We start from the raw sequence: 23666 nt of genomic DNA, 5'->3' as shown, positions 1-23666 counted from the left end.
ACATGCAGAAAACGCGCAGGCAGCTCAAATTATATTAACAAACTGGAAAATTAATTCGATAATTACCATTTCCCTTGAAACTAATAAAATGTAGGTTGCATTTTTGCGAGTACGAGGACCGATTCTTGTAAAGGAAAGCAACAATTAAGGCCAGGACTCAGTGGCGTGCCAAAGGTGGTGTTGGTGGAGGTCATAACTCCCTCCTTGACCCAGTATTCCTAAAAAAAAGAAGGCCAACGACAGGAAAAGATGGTACAATGAGGGCTGACTACTAAACAAAGTATACCTCCCCCCTTTGGAGCAAAACTTGTACACGGCCCTGCCAGCATTGGAGTTTGGAAAAAACCCGGGACAGCGATGGAAAAGAAAGGACTCTCCCGACTACATCGGGACGTCTTGTAGTCTTATTCTACTTCTGGGGTTATGGCTGCTTGGAATGAAAACCTATCATTTATGGAGTTTGAGTGGCAGAAAATTGATCTCAGAGAATATTGTGTTGGACCTGTGAGATCTGCGTAACTAGGTATTGAAAATTTGCTGTAGTTTTTGTAATATTTAAGCAATCTGAATGAATGTTTCTGTATATATACTTCATTGACTAGGATTACATATGTGCCAGCTCAGAATTCAACCGGTGGCATCCACTACAGAACGAAGATGGAATCCACGATCTTCTGTAGGAAATCTTTCGGGACGTTTGTGACAACATCCCGAAAACCTGCCTCCAATTGTTCCACAGTGCTTGTCTTGTGTACTTCCTCCTTTGCCCAGACCCAGAGGAAAGAGTCACAGGGCATGAGGCCTGGACGTCTGGCAGGCCTTTCGTGAGGTCCTCGTCGTCGTCCCAACCAACGTTCCGGAAAAGTGTGTTCCAACCATGCCCGTATGGTAAGTGCAGTGTGACGGCACGCTGTCTTGCATGAAAACAAACTCGCCAATGTTTCGCCAGAAAGATACGAAAGTCCAATTATATCCCTGCAACATTGTCAGGTAGGGTTCGCCATTCATGGTGTCATGCAGAAAATATGGACCTGTGACCCTATCGGCTATTATATTGTGAAATTCGTATCCACATATGTAATCCTATTCCATAATGTATATGTACAGGCATGTCAAAGTCAATAGTTGATATCCCATCTTAAAATTTGAGTTATAACATGTAGCCAAATGTATCACATTCTCTTATTTTGTGTCGCTTTATGCCACTTTTCGTTATCACGACCATGAAGAATAAGGAGTTGTTGTTGTTGTTGAGTTGGTGTTTTGAGTCCACTATATGCACAGTAGGGCTAATTGGGACTGTGCCTACAGTTTAAAGTGGGAACCGAACTACTATGTGCCTCCACCGGGTATCGAACCCGGTACCCCTTGATTACAAGGCGAACACGGTACCACTGCGCCATCGGGGAGGTCCAAGAATTAGGAATATAAGAGACTGTACAGAAGGTCTTTATACACACACTTTATGCTTAAATAGGTTAATCGGGGCTGGATCTAGAGCTTAAATTGGGATCCGAACCATTATATGAACTTTTATTAATGACAAGCCACTAAATCTAAATGAAGAAGCATTATCAGTAATCACAATTTTTATATCAATTTATGGGATCCCTCTATGTGCCTCCAGCGGGTATTAAACAGTGAACCTTTGACTAAAAAGAACCATATACTATCAGTGAGGCAAGATTATACAGTATGATAATTACTGGATACATGTACTTGTAAATCAGTAAACAAAACGATGATATAGGACATCCATCCTAGAACTTATTTTATGATGATTATTGAGATCTTCCGCATTAGAGATTCATGAATGAAGGGGAAAGAGCAACTCATCATATTTATTGAGACAATCTGTGTACTTGGACGTATTAGCTTATGATGTTAATTTACAGTGTATAGTCGGTATTAAGTATAGCATTTTTGCAGAATATCTAAGGCGATGGATGACTGGTATCTTGTAACCTCAAAAGACCAAACATCGTAGTGTACCACATTGTTAAAATATAATGGATGAGAATCGCTCTTTCTTGCAGAATCATATCTTTGACCAGCAGAGGGCTCTAACATCCTTCATTATAAATTATGTGAGTTTATATTGTATAATTGTTACTGTACATTCAGGGTGTCCCAAGAGTTCCCATACATAGGCGCAAGGCAATGAATTCCTTCCATTCAATTTATTCAGGTAGATGCACAAGTGAGTGGCATTTTTGCATCTTGCTTGCAAAGAAATAATGTTATTTCCATGTATGGAAACTTTATGGACACCGTGTATTATTTCTTTTCTTGAAAACAAATAAAGAAATATGTTTATGGAGAATCAAGAATTCCATTTCCTCGAAGCAACTTGTAAGACTTAGTCGATCATCTGAAACAAGGCGAGATGAACACGGTGGAGGATATAGGGTATACGTACAGTAGTCAGACTTCGTGTTTTTCTGTATCTCCAAGCATACATTGACTTGGTATCTTTAATAGAGTACTCTGACACCCATTTCGTTATCCTGTTCTTCTCACTAACCGAAGGTAACTTAAGGACGTGCTTAAGCACCAACAGACAAATTAAACCAATCATATTAGTTGATTTGGTTCATTGGTTTCTTCAGTACCAAATGCTACGTGCTCAAAAAAAAACTGAAGCAGTTTTGTAATCATTTCAATATGATAAACCTGAAACTAATGTGCTCTTGTTACATGAAGTCTGATTCATATTATATCCTGAAGTGTACAATTTACTCTACTTTTGGTGGTTATTTGTTATCATGATCCATCTTGTATCATAGAAATTACAAATCAAATTAAACATATTTTAAATATTCACTTAGATACTTTTTGAGGCCGGAGAAAAATATTATTATATTCAAGTCAGCTCGATTCTAGTTTCAATCTCACGCTCTTATGTTTTTATGTAGTTCTAATATTAATACCTATTTCCTAGACTTTTAAAAGCAATATAGATCCAGGTTCTCTTTCTGTGATGAAACACCGTTTGGTACACCACGACACATAAAACGAAAGTTTGTTCAGATTCAGTTTAATCTCGGTGTAATCTGGACTGAACCTTGCTGTGGTTTTATTATACAAATATTTTCACATATTACTTTATTTTAATCGATATTCCGAACTAAACTGTATACTCTATCTCGGTAATCTCTAGAGCAAGACAGTGCATAGAGTAAGAGAAGGGGAGGAAGCGAGTGAGTGGAGTAAAGTTGTGGCTGCTGCAGCGAACAGCTGGCAGACACGGTCTAAACACTCATTCCTCCAGAGACTGTTCAAACGGCTCTTCCCCACGCAGTTATACCCTGTTCCAGGTATCTCTGGAGGAAGCGAAAGAAAACAAGTTTCTGCGCAAGTAGTGACGCAAGACGGTACCACCAATGAACATGTGAGAGGGATCGTGATTACGTAGAAGGGGAAAGAGACTACAGTGTTTGCAGCAGCGTTGTGTGTACTACGTCGCTCTGCCCACTCGATATCCCCCCCTTCTCAGCCGCTATGTGCTGGCTTGCTTCAAAGATTTCTGGGATAGAGTATAAGTTGAAATAATTTCAAGTTTTCACATGTCGTGAATCACGTTTCCTTTCTTGTGTTTGTTAAATGTATACTCTGTCCAAGGAACCAGTGGAGCAAGGCCGCGCATGTCTGTAGAAAAGGGGAGACTGAGAGTTGCTGGAGCGAAGCAGCGCGCTCTTCTACAAATGGCTGGTCCCTGCACTCACTTTTCCTCTCACGAGTTCATTGGCCGAGACCTCTCGAGTCCCTACTTGCGCAGATACTTGTCATCGTTCGCCTGCTCCAGAGATTCCCGAATAGAGTCTAACTAGGTAAAAAGTATTTATCTATTTGGATAAACACTACATTTTTACTAGGAAGTACAATAAATATTATAAGTTATCGTGTGCGATTGTACCTCTGTACTAATTAATATTGGTATAATTTGATTGGAAATCAACGCAGTGCTCATAATTACAACAGCTTCCTTTCACACAAGTGTTAAACAAGTTTACATGTTTCAGTTATGTATTCAAATGAAAATTTACATTAGCAATTGTCTAATTGGTAGAAACTCTGTTTCCTTTTCATACGGATTTTTCCTTTTCATACGAATTTCACTTCCTACAACACCTGTGTATAAATGATTCGAAATCGCAAATATTAAGCACACTTCATTTCGTTGTCAAAGATCCAACATGAAGGCTTTTGCTGTAAGTAAACTTAAGTTTCTACCTGTTGTTTGTGTTGAGTTTTACGTTCCGTTAACTTCTCAAGGCCGTTTCACTCAAGTGCCTTATCAAATAAGAACATCAACACATCATGTTCACACGTAACTGTATGTTTATTTTCATGTAACATGTCTCTAACAAAGTCCTTGTGCCATATGCTTTATGCATGACTTGCCCCTGTAGAAAAGGAAAGTAATATTTCAATAAAATATGTAAATACATTCTTTCAACATGTCAAGCAGAAGAAAATTCAAGTTCGTGTTTATTTTGATTCGTTAAATAGTCTGTACCTTGCAGGACTATTACAACTAGATGTTATTGTATATAATATTACAAGACGACAAAAGCCAGGCCCCAAAGGTAGACTATTTGATGGTAAATTGTGCAAGAACAATATAAGAGTGAGCGTCTTTACACAGGAAAATAAAAATAGTGGGTATTAGAGCTTCGTTCACGATTTACAGATTTTATCAAGACATTTTCGCAATTAAAATATTATACTTTTAACTAGTCCGACGAAAAATAAAATACTTTGATTCATGTTTTAAAGTTCTTGAACAAATAGAAAGGTTCTGAGAAAGCTATCAAAAATATATTAATTATGACAATTGACAGTCTCGTAAAATGTCATCAAAACTTTCCACAAGCTATTTTGTTCATGTTGCTCGATATCCTGGGTATATCAATAAGAATATCATGGTTATAGTATACTATATTATTATATGTTCTTATTTATAATAGGACATTTTTTATGTAAGATGGGTACTTAATATGACATTGTAGAATACGTGTTATATTCAACTTCTTAACACAAATAACAGCAACTCTTTTATCTTCCAAATAGGTTTTTGCTTGCTTTATCGTTCTGGTGGCTGCTGCATCAGCTGTCATCGACTATTATGTAAGTATCCTCAGATTTAATTACTTAAATAGTAAAAAGAAAATGTCAATTAGAATTGAAATACTAATTTGCAAATATTGAATAATAAATTGATATATTAATTGCAAAATATTAATGCAAGTTAAATATCGAAAACGTACAAATTCATGTTTCCAAGGGATATCTTAACATTCTGATGACCGATATTCGAACATATCACTCTGTTAGCTATCCAGATGTAACATTCCCAAATATTTTAAAGAAAATTCTGAATTAAAACATCAACTCATTGCTGCATTAACGTAGAACCTTGGATTTGCTTTCATGCTTGTATAGTGAACTCAGAACTATGGATTCAAATCATGTTTATTCAAGATACTGGGCTATATATTAATGAAGAATTCAACATTTTATTTCACAGTAGTTACACCATGTTTTTGATGAATGTTAAACTTGAAAAGATACTCTTGTGTTCTTGATATCGATGCGCATTCTTTATTTTAAGTCTGCAATCAACTACTTTAATTTTTCAGAATCAGGCCTAATGCCTTCTTTTATTAAGACATTTTTACTAATATTTACTGCAAATTGACACATTTTCATAACTCTATACGTCGACTGTGAAACATTATAGTTCAAATCACAAACCCTGACACCTTCTGTAAACAAAACCACCTGCATGCAGAAAGCATTGCAAACTCATAAAAGTAAAATAATCCACACGAAAATCCAGCGTTGTTACAGGATTCATTATGTAAGGTAAAACAATGGCAAATTTATAGTATGAGATACGCTGCCGCAAATGACGTCTCACTTTAAACCCAATGCTCTTTCTTTTTTTTACTTATTGCTTCACCTTTATGGTTAACTCTTTGCACCAGTAATCATTTCCCATAAATTTGGCTTCTTTCTTTGAATATATTTTACTTGCATTTTTTAGACAAAATGATATAACATGGTAATGTATATTTCTAAGGTTTGATATAGATAGGAGTGTATTTGAAATTTGTTTGTACATTTTATGTAAATTGTATCTTATGTAAATAAAATATATAATGGGCATAAACAGCCATATGCATTGCTGTAAGTCCAATAAATATATTGATGATGATCAAAACAATACAAAAAGTTCGTAAATTTATTGCCGTTGGAAACTTTGACAAGCATCCTAATAACGATTTTTGTTCCGCCAAATATAGTGCACTTCGTAAAATAACTAGGTGACATGGCAAGGCAAGATAAGTGTGAACATTTTGTAGTAATATAACTTTCAATGAGCTTAGAGATTTGTGTACATAATGATATTTTATAACATTGGTTATTTTCTAAAAAATAACCATGTGAACAGCAAGGAAGTAGTGCAACTTAGTAATATTGCCTGACTTAGCCTTAGAAAAATAACATGCCGAGTTCTATGCGTGAGGGAAAGTCTCCGTTTACTCCGAGCTTGTTTTCAAAACACCAGCAAGGACAGCCTTTGAAAAGGGGTGAGAAACAGATTCTACTCAATATTTATGTAACGTTCTGTCAGTAGTATCCTGAGAAACCAGTAAATGAAATGGTTAAGTTGGTATCTCAGTGCAGTGGTGTGTCAGTGTCTGCAGTTTTAAGGGTTATGAAAGAGAGAATGACCGGGAGAGTAACAATGTATGCGGCTGCATATTCATGTGATGTCTTGAGAACGGGTTCTCACATTCAGAGGCTCTTATATAAAATGAATAGGTGCGGCGAACTATGAGTGTAACAGCAGATGATTGCGGTCATGGATCAGCTGACGCGGAGTGATACATCGAATCGGTGAGACCGTTTGTTTACAGAAGGTCTCAGGGATGGTGATTTAGGCCTTAGTTCCAAACTCTTCTCTTCATGTAAATTAAATCAATATTTTAATAATCTGAACTACAGCTTATCTATGATAATATCATGAATCCAAATACATCTGACTATACTCTATCCCGGTTATCTCTGGAGAAAGCAAACGAAAACAAGTCTCTGACGCGAGACGGCTCCACCAATGAACACGTGAGAGGGAATGGGATCGCGTGGAGGGGGAAAAGCGATTGGGGTTACCAGCCTTCGCAGCAGCAGCAGCTTCGCTCTTCCCACTCGATTCCCTCCCCTCTTCTTTGCCGCTATGCGCTACATGAATATGAAATATGTCAACCTGCTAATTACGTAATATTTGAAGTGAGTTTCAAAACAATTAATTTGTTTTGGTGCTTTAGGAGTAATTTTGCTAAATGTTTTATAAGCAGTGGTGGAATTAGTTTCGAGAAACGCAAACATTATGCTGGAACTGGTGATAATTTACATGTTTTATTTTTATGCTTATAGGCTTATCCCAAGTACCAATTTGGATACGCCGTAAGTGACCATCTGACCGGAGACAACAAGAACCAGGTTGAGTACCGCGATGGGCCTCTGGTGCGTGGACAGTACAGCCTTGTGGAGCCAGACGGCAGCGTCAGGATTGTCACATACGGAGCCGATGACATCAACGGATTCAACGCCGTCGTCAAGAGGGTTGGAGGCAATCTCCATGCCCCATACGGCGGAATCGGTGGTGGCATTGGCAAGTAATTCTGACGTCACTTTACGCCCTGAATTGTATGTAAGACATAAATAAACCTGTCAGACTGAAACGAAACCTTGTTTATTGCATAGTTTATCCTGTGAAGGTATTGAAACGTGTATCCGTAAATTACAAGTGTTATCGCTCTAGTGACAAGTAAAAATAGGTAAATACAACTACTACGTATTCTGTCCTAATGTCTGTATTTTTATGTTCATTCCCTTCTATAGTCGTTTTCACGTTCAGAAGAGACAACGGCGCTTATGGAGAAACCGCACAGTGTTGCCAATACAGCGCTAGCTCATGTCGCCGGGAAATGATGACCTTCCTTCACAATGAAGGTGTTACATATTTTGTATATATAATGATAATTATATGTAATTATTAATATTAATATTATACTGTGAACGTTACAGTTATCCTTTTTACTATGATCAATTGCGATCACTACACACGCGAGTGTAATGCACGAATATGACACTTCAGAAATTACTTAAAAAAGTAAAAATGACTGAGCGCTCACACAACTGAAAACACTTTTTCGAGAGAGGGAAAAAGTCTACTCTCACTCAAGTAAGGGGAACCTGGCACATGGGTTTGATTCAAGTTGCAACCGAAACAAACAAATGAGTTATGGCCCACGTGAACTGATAAGACGTAAATGACTCAAGCAAGGCATGTCATATTTCTATCTTGAAGCCCCATATTTTGTCACGTGTTGGAAAGCCTTTCAAAGGTTAAATGAATTTATGTGTACGTTGGAAACTGAAAGGTGATCTTCATTTCAGTATTAATGTCGACAGTAATGTAAACAAAAACAACGTGTATTTGCGACAGCACTAATGTTGCTCACAATAGCAGCATTGGAAATAATTGTCAATTATTAAATTTAAGTAATTTCAATTCTATTATAACTAACTGCATGAAGTTCATATTTTTACTGAATGGAAATAAAATAACTCGAAAACTTGGTGGTGATTAGCCGGAATGCTGCGGTGAGCCAGCTCAAGATGACCAGACAACGTCTCCTTACTTCGCGCGCGGTTCGGGTTAAAAAGAAACTCCAAATGCATGGAAGTAATATTTCTGGGAACCTTTGAGTGGTTATAAAAAATAATTTCATTATTTTCTCCACAACTTTGTCGCTGGAAGTTTTTACTTGGAATTACAGAACAAGAAATGGCCAGCGACGACATTTTCTACTACACGAATATAAAAAATCTCCACATACTTTATTTGAATATTTTTTAATGCAAATATGCTTTAAAGTATTGATAAATTCTGAGTACCACCATCACCTACGATAATTAAAAAGCAGTGTCAATTTTTTTAAAATTATGAATGCTTCAATTTTAGGGCATGTTTCAACGTTAGGAATGAAAACAATGTAAAAATTGTGTTTTCACAGAAAATTTGCGTTTTTAATTTATCTAAAATTATGTAAGCAAGTTACCAGTTTTTTGTGTTCACCATCGTATTCTCTACAAAATTTCCTGCAAATCTGCAGGTACCGATTTTACTTAAGCTAAATTTGTAAATCGAGAAATTTCACAACAGCGCGCTCGTATTTCCCATAAGAAAAGCATTGCCCATAAGAGCCCATTGTGTCTTCTGAACGTGAAAACGACTCTACAAAAAGGAAACTAATATTTTTTTTGATAACGTAATGTATTCAGATCACACCGAAAGTTATTATAGCACTTAATGTTTATGATAATCATAGTAAGCTTAAACTTTAATGACACAGAAAACAACTAACTAACTCTCTAGCCTTCTTAAACCAGAAGGTTTATGGCTGCATAAGCACAAGCATTCCATCTGTCTCTATACTGGGCAAGACTAATCCATTCTTTCCCATCCTTACCGATTTCCTTCAGGTCCATCTCAACGTCATCCCTCCATCTTCATCTTGGCCTTCCTACTGTTCTCTTACCATCAGGTTTCCCAACAAGAATCCTGTAAACTTTTCTTTCCTCTTCCATTCGTCCCACACAGCCTGCCATCTAAGTTGATTGATTCATTCATTTGGTGTTTTAAGTCCACTTTATGCACTAATAGGGACTGGACCTACCGTTTAAAGTGGGATCCGAGCCACTATGTGCCTCCACCGGGTATCGAACCCGGGAAGCCTTGATTACAAGGCGACCACGCTACCATTGAGCCATCGGGGAAGCCCTGCCCATCTCAGTCATCAAAAGTTAATTATTTTAATAATATCTGGACATGAATACAGATTATGCAATTCTTAATTATGTAACCTTCTCCACTACCTGCCTCCTCATCTCTTTTAGATCCAAAAATGTTTCTAAGGATTATATTTTCAAATACTCTTAATTTATATACCTTGTTCAATGTAAGGGACCAAGTTTCACATCCGCATAGCCTAATATTACAGGCAAAATTGCTGTTGAACACACGGGTCAACATAACCTCCAAATTTTTGGAGGGAAGTGCAGTATTCCCCATAATAATTGCTTCCATACAAATTGTTCCCACTTTACCTCCATCAAATAGTTTGCCTGGCAAGAGGTATATGAATTTATTTCATTGCAATAAACCATAAAATTGTATTTTGCCTGCATTACCTCATCTCTTGATTACATAACATTGTATTACTTGTTAGTAGAGTAAATTTCTGGTCTCTTGAATGCGTTGAAAAACAGTACAAAATGAACGCAATGTGGATAAAATATGTTAACATGTGATCAAAGAAATGCGACTACAAGTTGTAAGTACGTGTGGATGTGAGGCGATCAGCAACCTGGTGGCGTTTAGCAAAATCTTCCTGTTAGAGTCGCAAATATCCAAAGAATAGTGGTCCAGCTTTGTTGACAATTCGTCACTCCGTTTAATACTAGGGAGAGGGGAAGTAGATACAGAAAAGATCCCACAGGTTTCACAGAATGTAGAAGACGCCAAAATTCGGCACTTCCAAGACATTCATTTTGGCAACTGCACACCCGTTCTCCTATTGCACGGCTGAAGGTGAGTTTCGATTATTTAAAATGAAATCTTATGAAAAACTTTACTTCCAATAAAAACAACATTATTTATACTTTACTGGAAATTTTAAATATGTTAACGGTAAAGAAATTTGGTGACACCTAGAATCAATCTAATTGATTTGATTTATTTTACTTCGCATTTCCTCTGATTTTGGCTAATCGCGAAGATGAGGATAAGTAATGATATGATGAAATTGATGAATGGACACACCCACGCCCAAGCCAGGATTCGAACCCGAGACCCCTGGTGTCGTAGCACGCTGTGCGTACCACTTCACCATGGAGGCCGGTTCCTGGAATCAAGTTTGACACTGGAAGTAATTAACGTTCCTGGAAACATAGTTCCCGATAAACTAAAATATACACTAACCATCAAAATTTGAAATTGCCCACAAGGTGAGACGAGACGAGAGGCTCCTCTCTTCTCGTGGAAATTCCATCTCCTCTCGAAAATATTCGTTTTCCCGTCTCCTGAGACAAGGGGTTGCGGGTTCGATACCCGTCGGAGGCACATGGCACAGTGGTTTGGATTTCACTTTAAACTGTAAGTACAGTCCCGATTAGCCTTTCTCTGCATAAAGTGGACTTAAGCATCAAATCAAACCGTCTCGTGAGAAAAACTACTTCAAATAGTCTGTACTATTCTACCTTATCAAAGTTATTCAGATAAGCTATTAAATGTTTATACTAAGAAATAAAAATATGCAAAGTTGTACCCTAGTTATCACTTGCTAACAGTAAAAAAATTCGTAAATTATACTTCTTTAGAGTATAATTAATATTTATAAGGTAAATGCAATCGTGCAGATGGAAATAAAAAAAACGCCTATCGGCACTGTCAAAAAAAAGCTACTCAAAAATATATTCGTATATTCGTTCTTCGAACAGAGGATGTACCCTGGGGAAGGAGCAGGGGCCTAGGGAGGCTCGTCATAAGGCCCCAGGGGCAGACTACTCAAGTGGCACTCCCCAGTTACTGCTTTTGTATTGGGTGGTTCTACATGAACAAAAAATGTGTCATTTTAATGTATGGAGTGGTAAATAAATATAATTCTCTAATATCATTAAGGGTGTGTTTTTGTTGTTGACAAATAATAGAGACTAATAATAAGAGTTTGTACAAAATAACTAATATAATAGACACTGCAAAATACATACATTATTTACTCATTAACAAATTAAGATTAGTTTCAATGTTACATTATTAATTAGTTGATTATCATTTGCAATGTTGGGCTTAAGACCAATGATTTCTCCAACTGATAATATTTGTAACCGGAATAAAGGTTCGGACATTTATTTGCAATTTTTTAGGTTCGTTGCGAAGCTCAGTGTCTACGGAACTTGACAAGAGAAGGTTCTAATACTTTATACCTTCATGCCGTTAAAACGATTTACCAGTTGTGAGAAGATTGTGTCTATCATCGGGGAAAATATTGATACTTTAAACCAGATATCTTGGTTGGTAATTCTCTTGTCCTGAAAGAGTATATCAAAGTGCTTATTTATTTTCCATTGTCAGAGAATTCACTTAAAATTCTCCACTTGGCACATGTTTTAGTTGTCTCTTTAACAAGTGCCTCAAATGATCCCAGAAAGCTCATTCATTTATAAGAGAGACTTCTCCTAAGAGATTACAAGCGATATTTTCTGCTTCATGATTGTACTTTGAACAGTCAATAATGCAATGAATTTGAGCGATTCAATTTATACATCGAAACATTACAAAACTTCTCTTTAAAGGCTTTCCCCTGTGGCGTGGCGGTAACGTAGTCGCCTTTAATCAAGTGGTCTTGGGTTCAATACCCGGTGGAGGCACATAGTGTTTCGGATCTCACTTTAAACTGTAAATCCAGTTTCGATTAGCTCCTTTGTACCTAAAGTAGACTCAAAACAACAAATCAAATGAAAATCAAACTTCTCTTTAAGAGCACATCGTGTTGTTTTAAGATTTTGAGAGTTTTTCTTTTTCTTGTTCAAGACTTGAACTCTTGCCATTGTATATCGTAGAATATAATAATAATAATAACTAGAGCTATTGTTCGGTTACCTTCTACAGCCTCTATAAGAACCAAATTTAAAGTATGATTAGTGCAATGTAATAAGCTTGAGATATTGGCGCATGCAGAGTGAGCTGATAGCTCTACAGCCCCTCCAGATATTTTGAGAAAATCAAAATTTTAAAAAGAAAAGCTGTAAACAACTTTTGAAGAACCGAAGTGATAAATACAACCCCCATAAAATAACCCTAACTTTTAAAACGAAGGTTGGAAGTGGTATTTATGACATTTTTATGGCCTTATCCGCCTTATCTACAATGCAGCTACATAATATCCACATTTAAAATTCTAGCCCCCTCTAAATAAATCCTGTGAACACTAGGCCAGTGGCTTGAGGTGCAATTTGTTGGTTCTTTTTTTTATGTGCACTGATATCCCGGCCAACGTTACAATCCTAGCTGTGTTTCTATCCTCAATCATTTGCAGTGAGCCAGTCTAACAAAAAGTCTGGAAAATCCATTACAGTCTAGAGGCCTTTGAGGCCCCTTTTCCACGGGGTCCATGGGGCACCGCTACGGCTGCTCCCTGAGAAGGAGCCAAAAAATAAATAATCATGAAAAAAACCGATAACTGATTATGTACATTTTCTAACTGTACATACATTCTAGATATCCATATAAATTAAAATTATAAAATATGGATTTAAAAAATATCCTTCAAAATAAAATCGCAACGAGTGGGTTTTGTAAAGCTTGCATACCCTCTTTTCTTGCACGTATTTATATTTCCATGTAATCACTGGTAATACATTTCATGAAAGGAAGGGTTCAGATAGATATCGATATCGTCGTTTTTGATAATATCGATATTGACATAGATATTTTGATACTCCATGTATCGAATCGATATTGATATTTAAACGATATGGAATTTCTCAAGGTACAACATATTACAAGTTGGGAATTGTGTAGACTGGGAAAATGATAAAAAAATAACTAAATGTAGGAAATACAGAGGAACAACTTTTCCGAATGAAATTGGTGAGTTGTTTGCGAGAGTTTTTTGTTTGTCCCCAAAATATCAAAGAGTACTGAAAGTGGAATGTTAAAAGTTTCGTCACACAATTTAAAGTACGTTTTAAAATGTTTACCGCTTATTGCATTGCACGATAACATTCGAAGGGTGATCAAAAAGTTCGTGGTACTAGGTTATGTAATATACAAGAAAAAAATCTCAACTACTTTCGTTTTTAAATGGGCATTCTCCATTGTTGATGGTACATTCAAGAACAGACTATACAGGAAAGTACCAGAAAGTGTTCCACAACATCAATGTAGAGGGTGTCCAAAAATAATGTATCCTTTTAAAAAAAATTATTCTCAACCCTTCGATGGAATGAGCATTCTGCCACAAACGGAAGATAACCTCTTCAAATTCTGTTAACATATGGGCATTTCCAACTCACGGCTCGTTTTTCAACAGAGTTTCTAGGACCCCGCTGGAAGACTTGCAGAACTCTCGCCACTGCCTCCGCCAAACATGATGGGCAACCAGTGCTTTTGCCATTGCACAGGTAACTTTCCTCCAGGAATTGCGTATTCCAATTCTTAATGAGGTCTTTATCAGGTGGGTTAAACCCAAAATGATGCCAAAAGATGTGTCAAATTGTGGCAGTGGTAGAATTAGGCCAGTATGATGCGGTATGGCATACCGGTAGTAAATGAAGATGCCGAAAAGCATAACGACAGTAATTTTTTTAAATTGGCACTTATTTATTGGAGCTCATCGCATAAGCAGCTACACAATTACCAACAATGTACTCGCTCATTTCTCTCTCTCTCTCTCTCTTTCTATTTTTCTTACTCTATCTTGCACGTTTGAGTTGTACCATTCCTCTGTATTCCCCCCCCCCGACCGAATGATCCTTGTCTATCATACGTCATTAGAAATGCAACAGTAGCGCCGAGAATGTGCTAGAAAGTTCTAAATTGCAACAAACAGAAGAATGAATTAACAAACTCAATCAAAAAGACAAAGAATCAACCAGTAACATGTTTTGAATTGTAGAGGAGACCGGGATGAGTTGAGCACGTTCTTATGTTTAAATTTCTGCAGCTCTCAAATATTACTATCTAATATTGATGAAATGCTACGAGCAATACCTGTAGTTTCCTTGACCACTGTGAATTTTTATTACACCATGATGCTAAAACTTGTAAAGTTAGTGCTTGTTTCTTCGAAGCGTGTCAGTATTGTCAATTCCCCCCATACATGGTTTGGAATATTTTACTTCAAACAGTATACTGCCTTACAAATTACGGATTACAAAAATGTTTTCAAATGAACCGTATAGAATGAGACATAAATGTCACAAACTTTTTAAAAAAAAGTTTACAAAAGTGTTTACTGAATTTTTTTACCCAGTGCTTATTTGCATTATTATATCACAAATACAAATGCAATATACTGTCCTACAATCCTAATCTAATATATATTATTACAATGTGTCTATATGCTAAGATGTTTCTGATGAAACAATTAATTGAAGAACAATTTTCTCAATAAGCCTACAGTATTGTCAACTAGCCCCTTCCTTATTATTGTCAACTCACCCCGATCGCCATATTGGACTTTCTGGTTATGCCTCTGCTAAACATAGCTGTACAATTTACCATAGTTTTCTGGATAGCTTTAGCATAAACTATGTGCTTAGTTACTTTGAAAACGTATAAGAAAGAATATAGAGTTGAAAAAATTTACTTCGCAAGTAAGAATTGATGTTATTTATCACGCACTAGAAACTTTGTGAACAAGACCCTCAACTTCTTAGTTGTGAGTTGGTTCTAGAGATGACACATATTCACAGTAACCTGCAATGTTGCCAACTCTTGACTGGTGGGAATAAAATGGACTTTGTCAACTATCCCCTATGGACAACTCCGTATATAATTCTGGTAAAAAAGGACGGCATGTTTAAGATTTACCACATGACATAACTTGTAATTAATTAAACAATGTATCAGTTAACAGGATAAATCAAAGTGATCATGCATGTTAATTTTGTAGTTGATTTTTCTGACCTTAGGAACTTCTGCAGCAGTGAGTGGTTTAATGTCCAATAAATTATTACTAATAATAGTTTATTAATTATTACAATTCATACGTGTCACAAAAAAAGAAGGAGTGTAATTTGTGGTGATAAATGAGAGATAATGAGAATCGATGTATATTTTAAGAAATCACACAAAAAAAGAAAAGACAGATCTGTGCATAACGAGCACACCGGTAATAATTTATTTCATATTCGACCACTGGATCACAGACGTCGTTTTCTATACTCTACAGCAAAGATCCTTTCTGGAGTTCCGCTAGTTACTTAGAACGAAAGAGAAGAAATAGGTATATTATTTTCCGCACACCCTGTATAACATTACCTCGGGTGAAATATACGTAGAACATAGAGAAACACGCAGGAAAAGATGGCAAAATGAGATCATTTTTGAAAGAAAGTCATAATCAACCATCCCTTACTCAAGGGGTGTCGGTGGAGGCACAAGTGGTTCGGATCCCACTTTAAACTATAGGTCCAGTCCCGATTAGCCCTACTGTGCATAAAGTGGACTTAAAACAGCAACTCAAACTCAATCGTGTACCCGTCTCGTCGTCTTCTTGATTTCTATACAGTAGTCTCCGTACAAACTTATCATGCTAAGTAACTTGCAACAACCAGCTTTTTGTCAGTTTTGCTGTCGCTTAATTGAAAGGGTATAATGGGTAATCCTTTCTTAAGACACCCAAATATCAACCTCGCTTCCACGTAGTGTACACTGGACTATGTTCCCAGACTTGCGAAGCTCTTGCGTCTGGGGCCATGGCCAGTAGAGCTTGCGTTGTGTCGTTCATTTAGGCCCTATGCTTATAATTGACCCTTGGTCGATCTAATTTTACCACCATCTAACCTCATCTTCGCGATTAGCCGAAAGTGGCAGAAAGGCAAATTAAAATAATTCAAATCATTCAATCGATAAGCTAAGATGAGATGGCCAATGAGATGAATGGAAAGGAACAAAGAGTGAAAAGAAAATGATGTGACCTTCGTCAAACATACTATCTCAGTCATTGATATGAAGGGACGAGGTGAAAGATCAGGAAAGTCTAAGTCAAGATTTGAAACTGTGACCTCTCAAATACTCGCCCTCCCTCTCTTGTGCCTTCACAATAACTCGGTGGGAATACTAGTCTCGTGTGGTCGTTCTTGTTTGGAAAGGTTATAAAATAATCGCCTTCTGGTCCAGATACCCAGAGTAAAAATTTCAAAATATTTTTTTAAAAACCTCTGACGTCAACTTTTTTCCAGCTTTTCTGATAAGAGCACACACTAGCGTTTCTTTTGAAGTAGCTTCCCAATTATCTTCAGGGCATGGCAGGCCCGTACCCAGGATTTTTTTGAGAGGCGGGCAAGCCCGAAACCTTGGTAATACATATATAATTGTCATGAAATATATGCCAATTATTAAATAATTAATTAATATCATTAATTAATTAATTTATTTGTATATATTTATATTTATAAACATATAAAATCAAATTAATTTGCTACATTTATATACTAGCAAATTAATTCCTTTAGCGACTAGTTCAAAATGTCAAGAAATTAGTATAGTTGAAATGTTTCTAATAAGTGTTAGATATTATTTAATTATTCCTTTATACTAAAAATGATAATTACATTTTCATACTATTTTTGTGTTATGTTTTTATAATGGTGTAAATCTATTAAAGGAAATATTTCCTTATCAGAGTTGTAGCTAGATATTTCAGCGCCCTGTACCGAATTTGCACCCTCCTACCTAGTTGTATAAATTGATTAGACATTGTAGAAGTTTTATGTGCTTACTCTTTTCCGTTGAATACGATGAAAAGAAATCTTAGCATTCAAGAAATGTGGCTGATAAAACGACAGTCGGTTGTGCATCCCACACCATCTTCATTGAAGCAGTGTGTGTTATTGTTCACATCTGCAAAATCGATTGCAAATTAAAGATAACAAGGTGGAGGGACAAAAACCTTTAAGAAGACATTAGTTTCCTATTAAATTAACATATAAGTGCTATGTTTTATTCTGACGAAAGGAGGTGAGAAATAGAGGAGAAATGACAGGTCGGTGTAATTTCTATGTTCCAGGGGCCTAGGGTGACAATGACAACCACCTTCGCAGCTACGGCTATATTTTTTGCTAGTCCAATTTGACATTATTTTAAAATCTTATCTATGACTGTAGCGCGAGAGAGAGAGAGAGAGAGAGAGAGAGAGAGAGAGAGAGAGAGAGAGAGAGAGAGAGAGAGAGAGAACAAAATATATCTGCAACATTCACACATAGGCAGACATCATTCTTTGTTATTTCTTCTTTGAATGTGTTTATGATGTTATTCTTAGTAAAGTATGTTTGAAGTCTAAACTAATTGCTTATCTTCGTTGTTATAACACAAACTCTTACCTCGGAAAATTGTAATGGGGGAAAAGTTTTAATAAAACAAGATCATTGGTGATAAGGTGGGAGATCTCCTTTCCGCCATGGGAATTCGTACCCTGAATGTGACCACCAACGCTATGGAATTATCCTTATAATGAAGAACATGTATGAATGTGAATTAACCACCAAAAGAGGACATTTTCTGATCAAGACTGCAGTTCGAAAGAAGTCAAAACAGGGAGTAAATATGGTGAACTGTCCCGACCAAATTGGAATATTTAGTAGCTTCGCATAAATGGTTACAAAACTAAAATTACTAAATATAGTAGACTGCAGACTTCTGTAGTCTGCCTCTCTCCAGAGACAACCCATTCATTTATACAAGAAGAAAATATAAATTCTTGCAAAATCTTAAAGATTATCCATATTATTTTTGTAGGATCGCATCAAAATATTTCATGGCTCGAAGGGGGGGGGGGAAAGCATGACCCCCTTGCCCCCTCCTGTGGCATGGGGATCGAACATGTGACAGTTCCCACCAAACGCAAGAGCGCTATCATTTGGGCTTTGTTGGAGCTCATGCACTCACTCACTCTCTCTCTCTCTCTCTCACACACACACACAATATCACACACACACACAGGGGAAGTGGGGACGACGTGTTATTAGACAGATCATACTACTTTTAACCTTGAAATTGTAGAGATAAATGATTAAAGCTGGCCTTTCCCATCTCCATTTCATTGAACTCTGAAATCCCTATTTTCTTATCATCTAATGCTTTTTTCATTTCCACTGCAATCTTTTTGTATACTTTTCTTGTGCGTGGGCAGTAGGTGTAGATCAGTAATATAGTTTTACATGTAGTGACATAGCCGTGCGAATGAATGGAGAACGGAGTGGTTAGCACATCGTGCTACGATGTCAGGTGGTCCCGGCCTGGGCATGGAAGTTTGTGAGTGTCCATTCATCAATTTCATGATATCATCGCTCATCCCCATCTTCGCAAATTAACCAAAAGTGGTACAAAAAGCGAAGTAAAATAAAGCAAATGAACCAATCAATGAATGGAGAAGTTCATTAACAGCACAAAAAATTACCAAGCAAATTGTCCACAACAATATTTATTCTCTTTTTTTAATGCACTGAGAGCTTTGGGAATTGAAACAAAGTGCCAAATAAACGGCTAACAGCCTCTGCATCAACATACATATAAATCCAGTCCTTTAAAACACGCAAGATACAAGAGAAAAATTAATGAATATAGTCATGGACAATACTTGTGCATCCCGCTGTAAAACGATTTGATTCAACTTTATGAGCAGGATACTAATGGAACATCTTGTTTTTGTTTAGAAGTAAATACGTTACATGATGACGTCTTGATGGCGAACAATAAAAATCTTTGACTGGTTATTGTAAAACATTTTTAAATAAATCTTGTATCAAACTCAATCCTATAATGCTAATGCACGAATATGTACAGCTACACAATAATATTTCGTATAATTTACTACAAGTTATTACATTTTATCAAATGTAACGTATGAGGTGATTGAATTAGAAAAAGTGATAGGATTTTAGAATTGCCCATTTCTAAAAGCTTCGAACTATTTCTGATCATTTGTAATCTGCTGGGATAATTTATTGTTAATGCATTTCTTTTTAAATGAATAAATACGTTTGTATGATATTAAATGAGAAACATTTATGGTTGTAGCAATTAATATACTATAAATGTATCAAAATGACAAATTCGATATTTTATATCGATTGTTTGCCGAAGTAAGATAAACAAAGAGTACAATTTTAACATGTGAGAGATTCCCATTTTAATTGGATTCCCGTGTAATTGAAGTATTCTGATGAGGAATTTACAGAATTATGGAAGCAAGTTTTACTCTAATAATAGTGTTGCTGCAGATAATGAACATAACATCAGAAAATAATACTACACTTCCTTTGAATTTCCTAGGTGGTATGCCAGCTGATCCTAGGCGTGGACGATATATTGTTCAAGTGCACAGATTGAAACCTCCCAAAATATGTGGTGGTGTTCTCGTCAGTGAAAGATACGTTCTGACTGGTGCTTATTGTTTGGTGCAGAAGTCAGGAAAGCCCTACAAACTTGGAAACTTCAGAATATATCCAGGGAAAAACCCTAAGAAAAGCGGCCCTTTGACCAGAATGCCGAAAAGTTTGCACGTTCATCCCAACTACACTACTGCGAAGTGCAAATTCACTGTCCACGACGTGGCACTCATGTCGATTAGAAAAATCAACTCGCCTGATGTTGCAGTGGCTCAGATTGTTAGTAAAAATTTTTGGAAACGTTTCAATATCTCATCACGTTGCTTTATTTTCGGTTGGGATCCGAATAAACCAGGAGGAGAAGCTGACAGTCTGAGAGAACATGAAGTGTTCTTCATGAGAACTAAAAGATGTTCTGATATACTCCACACTCCGTACGTGGAGGAGGTTGGACTGTGCTTGGATTACAGGCTTGAAGATCCTTTCCGATGTGCTGGTGAAATAGGAGGGGCTGTGCTATGTGAAGAAATGGTAGTGGGAGTTATAGGAGGATCGTGTCGTTGTGATCTAACGTATGAAGCTGGTGTAGGGGCTTTTGCAGGATATTATAAGCAGTGGATATCACATGTAATTGAAAATAGTGCGTCACGAACACATAGCATGATAATTTTGATACTTCTGTCTTCGTACCTTTTTCATGACATAAACACGTTGTATTAAAAAAATATCAATCTCGATTTTCATTGTTTCCTTCTTACAGCTATGCTGTTGAAGTGTACTCCTTTGCAAATGTGTTTTTAATACTAATGAGGGTAAAGTTGGTAATTGTATTATTGATTGATTGAATTTAAATTTTTGGGTGCGTCAGCACTTGAGCTATTTTGCACCCGTCACATTTTACGGGGTCCAGCCCCTTACCATAACTATAATAAAACACGTTTCTGAGGATTTAAGTATTCTTACCTTGGTTAAAAGCTGATGCTGTAAAGAGGCACTCAGCACATATAAAGACGAAACACAGAACAACACACACACAGTCCTACGAAGATTATACTGGACGAAGGTCGAGAACTCTCGTTAGTCTGCAAAATGTAGTTGAGGTTGTACTACGTGGAAGTGAGGTTGACAATTGGGTGTACTAGTTGGTACAATCACCCCTTACAACCCTGTTTTTGTATTAGTTTGTCAACTACTGAACTACAACTATAAGAAACAAAGATAAAATTTAATGGACAATAAATAAATATCAAACAGAAGTAAAAAATAATCTCTATTGATTACTCTGTCCACGATAGATCTAAATGTGCCTTCATGGCACGGTGCTACATGCAAGGGGAACTTTACCAACCTTTTCTTACATTACGATAGATCTGCCGTAACAAAGATGAATTTTGTTGAGCTTAAGACCTTCTAGGCTAATATAAATTATATTATATGATGCATTTGATCCGGTATGTTCTAACCATTTACGTAGCTCGACCTTACAATATCTCAAGAATTTAAATTTGCCTTAGAGATGAACAATATCACTTGTGTGACACACTAACCATCAAATTCTAGTTGAGGGAACCTGGAAACAATTCATACATTTTGCTGCCGATTCAAAATACGTTAATGAGAAACACTAAATATGCTGACCAAGGTAGTAATTTATTTTATTAAAAACGTAAACTAAAACGTAACGTTTCAACCTTCTAGTAAGGTCTTCATCAGACTCTGTATCAAGTACGAAAGTAACAAGATACACAAAAAGGGCATTATATATACACAAACATTACTCCCTCCAGACTATTAGAAAGTTGTTAGGAACTTTCTAGCAGGTGGCTTTCACTTTCCAACTGTACTTTTACCTAAAAGGCTAAACATAATTACTTTCATATAGAATGTGAAGAGATATTCATATAGAAAGTACAGTTGGAAAGTGAAAGCCACCTGCTAGAAAGTTCCTAACAACTTTCTAATAGTCTGGAGGGAGTAATGTTTGTGTGTATATATAATGCCCTTTTTGTGTATCTTGTTACTTTTGTACTTGATACAGAGTCTGATGAAGACCTTGCTAGAAGGTTGAAACGTTACGTTTTAGTTTCTGTTTTTAATAAAATAAATTACTGCCTTGGTCAGCATATTTAGTTTTTCATAATCATGGAAACAAGGCTTAATGGTGTTATAACGTTAATGAGAATTTAGAGAATATTATATTAATTATTATAACTTTTAAATATACTGCAATTTCTAATTTCAATTTTAGTCATGGTCAAAGAGTAGCCAAATGGTAATTTGAAGCACAATAAAAGACAAAATATTAAGTATTAAATTAAATGGATGGAACAGAAAAATAAAGGGATTTGATGATGTTGTAGTTGATAAAAATGTCTCATTATAATGCAGAATTCCTAAGTGTGATTTCCGTTGGGAACAGTTTAGTGTATAGAACTTATAATGTCTCAATCTTTACTAATATTAAGCAGAAAAAAAAAACATTCGTTGTACAGATTGTAAATATTAAAACTTGCCAACAAATTAAAAACAAATTATACACTGTAGCTATCACCGAGTTTAGTATAAAGGATTCCCACATTTTACGTTAAAATATCTCTACAATTTACTTACATAGGCAGTTCTATTAGACATATTGTTAATTTTAATGTATCGTTCATATTTAGAACTTCCAAAGCTAAGGTTGAAAAGCCTATTTGTGGGCACGTCAAAGATTTTTACTCTACGTTTCTGTTTCTCAAGTATAATCTATATTTTGTTACCATATATTATGTTAAAAACAAGTATCAGAAGTTAATAAATACAATTGTTCATAATATTTCAACGTTATTAACCTAACCAGACATAACAACATGACGAATGACCTTCAAATCCGTCTCTAATAAATAATAAGTAAGTAAAATAAAATGAACCCTGAATTTGCTGGAAATTTAGATAAATATACAATATAGCAACTAACAGGAATAACAAATACTACTTAATGAAACGTTATGTAAAATATACTTCCAATTATGTAATAATTATGACATATAAAAAAAAATTCTTGGACTCATTACACAATTATCTATTAAACCAATATCTGAGAACTTTGTAAATGTATTCCTTAGTATTTTCTAAGTATAAAATGAGAATTATTATCAGCAATTATTGACGACAAATATGCCATAATCAGTTTCATTAAATTTCTACTGGCATAGCATGGCTTTGGTTAAAGGCATTTGAAAATATACTTGGTACAAGGGGAGAATTGTTGGTAGCTCTTGAGACGAAAACACTGGTTGTTTTGTCAAACTTACTTCCGTGTCACCAACCTATGATGCTTGGCTATGAACTGTGTCTTTACTATATAGTTAATATAATAAATTATTTCTATTTCTTGTACAAGGGCTAAAAATTCCGAAGTTGTCCTTTACATAGATATAAGTATCAACAAGAAAATAATACTCTTATATTTGTATAACTTTTATTTTGTAATTTCG

The 23666-nt window shown here is 36.0% G+C and overlaps 2 protein-coding genes across 2 annotated transcripts; both read left to right on the top strand.

The window, feature by feature from the left end:
- The first annotated feature begins 4156 nt into the window (after nucleotides 1-4156).
- On the top strand, nucleotides 4157-7756 carry LOC146002112 (cuticle protein 19-like). The gene is made up of 3 exons (XM_083139830.1): nucleotides 4157-4211; nucleotides 5074-5130; nucleotides 7444-7756. The coding sequence occupies exons 1-3, from the start codon at nucleotides 4197-4199 to the stop codon at nucleotides 7687-7689; spliced, it is 318 nt and encodes a 105-aa protein (XP_082995956.1). The 5' UTR covers nucleotides 4157-4196; the 3' UTR covers nucleotides 7690-7756.
- A 12287-nt stretch (nucleotides 7757-20043) lies between these two features.
- Nucleotides 20044-20910, top strand: LOC146002286 (serine protease 42-like). The gene has a single exon (XM_083139994.1). The coding sequence runs from the start codon at nucleotides 20044-20046 to the stop codon at nucleotides 20908-20910; it is 867 nt and encodes a 288-aa protein (XP_082996120.1).
- The last annotated feature ends 2756 nt before the right edge of the window (nucleotides 20911-23666 follow it).

The sequence above is a fragment of the Lepisma saccharinum genome, chromosome 18 (assembly GCF_977018435.1).
Source record: "Lepisma saccharinum chromosome 18, izLepSacc3.1, whole genome shotgun sequence".
In the NCBI taxonomy this organism is placed as follows: domain Eukaryota; kingdom Metazoa; phylum Arthropoda; class Insecta; order Zygentoma; family Lepismatidae; genus Lepisma; species Lepisma saccharinum.
Note: the sequence above shows the minus strand (reverse complement) of the source record. Positions and strands in the feature narration are given on the sequence as shown.